Here is a 6,852-nt window from a genome sequence, read left to right as displayed (position 1 = left end):
AAATTTAGCCAAAGAAGAGATTTTTCGATTTTTGAAAACGTTGGTAATATACAATAAACTGTAGAGAAATAATTAAAAAAGCAATTCACAAAAACCAAAGCTAAATAAGATTAATAAAAATGTAAATAAAAAATAAGTAATAATGATAATAACTCTTAGTAAATTGTAAATAAATAAAATTATAAAAATAATGTGCAATAAATGTAAAAAAAAGAATGTAAATAAACAGAAATAAAATGATAAAATGCTTATGTGTAACGAGAGAGGAATGGAAGGTCACAGAGCGAAAGAGAATGGAAGAAAAAATGTGGAATGAACACCGAATAAAAGATCATAAGATGCATAAATGAAGAGTAAGAAAATAAAAAAGACTGTGAAAAATTAAATAAATGTAAACAAAAGTCCCTGTCCCACACCAGATAGGGGGTACGAGAGGCTCCCAATAGCGGGGGCCATAATAAAAAAAATATATACAATAAATAAATATAATGAAATAAATAATATAACTTTTATTTAATAGATCTTGTGTATTTTATTTAATGGATGATTGCATATCTACAATGTTTGCTCTTTGAGAATCTTTTTAGGGACAGTTCACATCTATTAGTAGCGAAGCGAGATCACTGTACACGAAAGGGCCGCGTGAGAAAAACGGGACGCGCTTCACTAAGAAAACACTTTCGAAATAGTCCCCTTGGATTTCAGTAAGTACATATATAAAACACTTGGAATATTTATTTAATAGTGTAACATTTTATTATAGATTCTTGTTAGTTTTTCATATCGAACCCTCCTAAGTGAATTAGTTCTAGGAGACCCCAAAATGGAATGGTTCTTTTTGTTTTTTTCTAATATCTTTCTCACAAAAATTTACACGCGAACGAATCGATATTGTTTCAATTCAAAAATAAAAATACAAAGCATTTATCCAAATCGGTGTAATTGTAGTGTGTAGCTACCCAAGCGAAGGCTCTCAAGGGTCGCTTCGAGCTCCGCTACCTTTAAAGAGGTTTTAGATTGAACGCCATCTGTACCTTGCCTACATCACCACCCTCATGTCTAATAGGCAGTAGTTTTTTTTTTGCTAACTTTATTATGTAAGATCATTACAATCATCTATAATCGTCAGTTTAAAATTAAGTTTAAGTTAGTTCATAACGCGCTTTATGAGAAGAACTAACAAAGAATTTAGTCAAGTTTGTAATTTATTTTTAAGATTGTTTTAAATAAAAAAAATTCGTTAAAATTAGAACAATTCATTTCCAAATAACTTCATCATGAAGATATTCTGAAATAGAACAAATTTCTTGAACCTACTTCGAGGTAAATTTACTACATCACTCAGTAATTTGTTAATTTATTTGTTTTGAAGTTTTTTAGTTTCCTGTAAGCTAGGTTCAATAATTTATACGTTATTTAACTTGAAAACATTTATACGTAGAAGTCATTATTGTAGGCCAATAGAGAAATGGCAGATGTAAAAACATTTCATAATAACTTGAATCAAATCATATTTCTCTACAATAACATAATTCAAATTAAAATAAAACAACGAAGGTTCCAAAGACGTTCTCAACGTAAACCCACATCTAATACAGACAGGTTTTTGCGATTCCTTTTAAAAATGTTTTGATTAACATAATAGTTAATTATTAACATTAATAGGATAATATATAGTGATTCGATTCAGCGCCGCCTGCCTCCTAGAGAGCCCTCGAACTCGGATTTTATAAAAAATGTTTAAAGTAAGCGCCCTCTAGCGTCCTGCCACCTTGAACCTGTGGAACTTGCAAATTTATTATATGTAGTATATTTAAGCTCTATAAAATAGAGCCTTGATATACACCAATACCTCGCTTTGCATCGTTTCATTTGGCGGTTTTTTTCGAAGATGCGTCGCTGCTTAATTAGTACTAATTTTCACTGTGTGTCGTCAGATTTTCGAAGTTGCTTTGTTTAGAGTTTGAAACTTTTTTCTTTTAATTTTATTTTTTTCCCAAAAGACGGCAACACTTTAGTTTCTAATTGCGCCATGCCATCAAAACTCGGAGATTCCCTTTCTAACTAAAAACAACGCAATTTGAATACAGTTTTATATTCACTTTGTTTTGCTAATTGTAGAGTACAGTTACAATAACGCAGTGAGTTGTGCTTTTTTAAAAGAGAAGTTAAAAGAGAAGTTCTAGTTACAAAAAAGGTAAATATTTTCCAATTTATTTATTGGCAGATTAATATTATTTTTGTTATTTAAATGTTTACTTTGTTCAATTTTCTTTTTAAAAAGTAGTATTTTCGTAACCCTGGAACCTATCTTCGATCTTTACATGGCTTGCTATAGAAAATCTTAATTTACTTTGCGTCGTGTTTTTTTGGAACGTAACCACGACACAAAGTGAGGTATTGGTGTATATCTATTTATGCAGGGGAAGATTATGTTTTGTTATGTTTCTGAAACAATAATTTTTCTTTATATTATTTTTTTTATTGGTTAGTTCTTAAATTAAATGCTATTCCTAATATAATTAAATATATAACAATACACACCGGGGCTTGAATTTGCACAAACTGGTATTTTATTACGTAACTTAATATTTAAAATAATCGATTTTTGTTGTGATTTACTTCAGTTAAATTATTGTTTGTGTAAATAACGTTTTCAGTTCACGATGGGGCTACCTCAGTTGGAAACCTGCTGTTTTGTGTTTGACCTGAAAACAGGGAATATAATCATGGGCTGTTTGAACGCGGTAAGTTTTTTTTTTTAATAATAAAGTTTTTGCATTCGAAACTTACAAAATTCAAATTTAGAAATGTGTCACTAGCCGCAAGTCACAGACTGCCCGTGTTCCATGTACTGGTTTATTTGATATTAGGATATAATTCCAGGTGATGTCATTTATAATAACAATTATAATGACGGTGGTAGCAGCTAGCCTGCCACCTCTACAGGAGAAGGCTTTCGAGGAGAAAGACCTGGAGGCCGAAGCTGCAACGACCGGACTGTACGTGATGTCCATTATCCTGGTCCTGATGTTTCTGGCGAAGTTCTGTTTCGATGTGGTCTTCGTCTACGGTGTTGTCGTAGTAAGCATTCATTTTGAACAGTATAAAAATCTTTCATTTATTTAAGTCATCATATATATATATATATATATATGTGTATATATGTGTGTGTGTGTGTGTGTGTATTTGAATGAATTATGCGAAGGAATGTGATGGCTCATCTTCCTTCGATTGGTTTTAGGTATCAAAGCTTTACAAGGGTAAAAAGACCTTTGGAAAGAGACAATCGGGTAATTTCGGCTTCGTAAAGCACTATCTCTCTCCCTCACTGCCTATGTCATGTTTTGTCAGTCGTTGTATTTCGTGCGACGTAGATGACGTTCTACGAAGCCGAAATTAGCCGATTGTCTCTTTCCAAAGGTCGATGTGCAACATTTCTCGCCGGGTACTGTACAAAAGCTTTCTATTCTCATACAAATTACGGAGTAAATTGTTGTAACTGTCAAGCTATTGATCAAACATTTGACGATCGAAACAAAAGAAGAAAGTGTTAGGATAGAAAGAGACAAAACGTATCGTGTACATAAAACATTACATTGAAACAATAAAAAAATAATCATCATTAACGCACAAGTATTTAAGAAAAGGATCAATATTTAGCTACTTCCGCCATGCAGCAGAAGTCGTGCAATAAAGTGCGCCGCCCGCCAGCCCGCTGATAAATGCGCATACGGCAAACAATGCGAATAACACAACTACAACCGTTAAATCACTCAACATGTGTTTCACCCCTCCACGGGGCATCTTCAGGAGTAATGTTACACTGATTAGTGCCAAACACCGAGTCTGTGAGCGAAATAAAAATCTTCTTTCTTTCATTATCTTCTTTACGTCAACTGCAAGGGAAAAAGCTGCCCCCCAAATATGGCCACGATGAACTTGCGCTGTTCGCGTCCAGCGACCTCCCGCGACCTAGACTGTGCAGTCGTTTACCTACCGGGTAGGCCCCAAGCCTCGCCTACCGCTGCCTCGCCTACTGCCACATCAAAAGAGCATTTCTTTATTTACTTAATATAAAATCAATTACTGTAGAGATTACTCTGATCACTCTGTTTTATTTCTTTATTTTATCTATTAGATTGTGACAAGCTATTATAAACTTTTATCAGCACTAAGTCCAACAAGTGTATACACCAATACCTCGCTTTGCGTCGTTTCGTTTTGCGTTTTATTCGAAGTTGCATCGCTGCTTAATTAGCACTAATTTTCACTGTGCGTCGGTAGATTTTCAAATTTGCGTTGTTTTGGGTTCGACTCTTTAATTTTATTTTCGAAATTTTCTTTTTTTCTAAAAGATGGCAACACTTAATTTCTAATAACGCCATGCCATCAAAACTCGGGGATTCCCTTTCTAACTAAAAAACAATGCAATTTTAATACAGTTTTATTTTCACTTTGTTTTGCTAATTTTAGAGTTCAGTTTCTATTACGTAGTGTGTTGTGCTTTTTTTTTAAAGAGAATAGTAAATTTATATAAATTTTTACGTGTTGTTTCTGGTTAAAAAAGGTAAATATTATTCCAATTTATTTATTGGCAGAGTTATATTTTGTTTATTAAATGTTTACTATGTTCAATTTTCTTTTTTAAGAGTAGTATTTTTGTGACCTTGGAACCTATCTTCGATCTTTACGTAGTTTGCTATAGAAAATCTTAATTCACTTTGTGGCGTTTCAATTTGCGTCGTGTTTTTTGGAACGTAACCACGACGAAAAGTAAGGTATTGGTGTATTATAAATAAGTGTTTACATGTACATTAGTTTAGTTGTATTCAACAGGAACGCGCCGGCATTGTTCGCGCGTACTTCTTCATGTGGGCGGTGTTTTTCTTCCTCTCCATGTTCACCTTCTTCCTCAACGCGCCTCACTACGACGCCGGGACCATCTGCGTCGAAGTCTTTTACATTGGTATGTTATATACCTTCGTTTACAAACCTCAATTATGCGCAAACTCTTCGAGATATTAATTAAAAGTCCGTATAGATAAAGATAGATGTGTGATACTTTTTCAATACCGCTTGATAATAAATAAATTTTAAAAAATTTAAGAAAATGACCAATATTTAGCCACTTCCGTACATGCAGTGGTAGTCGCGCAGCAAAGTGCACGGCCCGCCAGCCCGCTGATAAATGCTACGGCAAACAATGCGAATTACACAACTGCCACCGTTAAACCTCTCAACACATGTTTCACCTCTCCACAGGGCATCTTCAGTAGAATCGGCGGAAGTGGCTAAATATTGGTCCTTTTCTTACTCAGGATAGACTTCCGTAAGGTGACGCCTGATTCCATTAAATATTTAAAAAAATTACCACAGTCGTACATACATTTATCACTACGTTTTTGTATTTCCAGGTCTCAACATATACGCAATACTTTTGAGTAACAGCTTCTACAAGCAACTAAACACCAGAGAAGTTGTTTAAATATTCTCTGCCAGTAATTGACTGAAATTTTATTTTAAATTTTAATGGTATATATAAACAGTTGACCCACCTCTCAAGTTATACAGGAGGTTTCTATGTAAAAGTTTTAAATAGGTGAATGTATTGCTCATTTGTAGGAAAAAGCATTTTTTCCTATATTCCTTTCATCATTCTGGAATATGTTATATTAATTATTTTTTTGTAATAATACGCCAAGGGTCAATAAACTTCTGACAGTACAAATACTGAAGGGACAGATAGTAAACAATGTTTTCAAGTTTTACTATACATTAACTAACAACAAATAAGCTTTACAGTTACCCTTTTAGAGCTTTTACGTTTATAGCCATTCTCCCATATATATATGATCTTTAAATTTATCCTGATAATATTGTGCGAAAACCCTCGAATTACAAAGAATCGATCTAAAAACCAATATAATTCTAACCAATATTCTGGTCAGAGAATAGATAATAAAGATATCATTCCAATAACGCGACTTAGTCTCAAAGTAACAAAGTGATTATCTCATACAGAATCAATGCCTGTTCCCAAAGAATCAATTGAATATATCAATTAAGAATCAAAAAATATATTGCAATGTATATTACAAATTAGATAATAGTTATATATAATAAAATTCCATTATTTAAGTTTATTTTAAATTTAAATAGTTAAAAATAATTTCTTTTAATATAATCGTAAAGGCTTTTATTAACTACAGTGTAATTGTAATGGTCGGAAATGTCAAAAGTATATATAACTATTCAATTTACAATATTATCTGTAAAAGAAAAGAGATATCGCTAATGCTTCTTCAAAGTGTTTATTATAATTATAAATGTATTGCGAATATATATCAGTATAAAGTAATAGATTATATTATATATTTATATATATGTTTCAACTATATTATTTGCTAAAAATATTGTCGAATATACATTAGAAAAGACATTGTATGTGTATTGCTCAGTTATTGGTTTCTAGTACAAAATACAGACTTATAAAGATATATATATTGTTGGAGACTTGAAATTTGATAGGAATATATATTTTGCCGAGTGGAGTGCAGCTAGAAACGAATTTTATGCAATCCCAGCTATAAGGGGCGTTGACGGTTCGTCATTAAAAATGTATAATTTGTAATTATTGTTTCTGTTTTTAAAATATGGTCAGAATATTTTATTGTCATGTTAACAATTACCAAGAATGGATGAATCGAGATGTAACCCAAAAAAGACAGTACTTGTTTATACAAAAATAATTGAACTTTTAATGCGAAGAAAGCGGAGGACAGCTAGTATATTTATATTTATATATATATATATAGTTAATAAAAATATGTACAATCATAAGCTAAAATA

General features: G+C 32.2%; 1 protein-coding gene across 1 annotated transcript; it reads left to right on the top strand.

Moving 5' to 3' along the window:
- Positions 1 to 2,666: 2,666 nt before the first annotated feature.
- On the top strand, positions 2,667 to 5,488 carry LOC137931786 (uncharacterized). The gene is made up of 4 exons (XM_068775296.1): positions 2,667 to 2,747; positions 2,887 to 3,084; positions 4,840 to 4,969; positions 5,418 to 5,488. The coding sequence occupies exons 1-4, from the start codon at positions 2,667 to 2,669 to the stop codon at positions 5,486 to 5,488; spliced, it is 480 nt and encodes a 159-aa protein (XP_068631397.1).
- The last annotated feature ends 1,364 nt before the right edge of the window (positions 5,489 to 6,852 follow it).

Source organism: Battus philenor, unplaced genomic scaffold (genome assembly GCF_028537555.1).
Source record: "Battus philenor isolate CCGP_79_NKW_IND1 unplaced genomic scaffold, ilBatPhil1.0.hap1 SCAF_11, whole genome shotgun sequence".
NCBI classification, from domain to species: domain Eukaryota; kingdom Metazoa; phylum Arthropoda; class Insecta; order Lepidoptera; family Papilionidae; genus Battus; species Battus philenor.
Note: the sequence above shows the minus strand (reverse complement) of the source record. Positions and strands in the feature narration are given on the sequence as shown.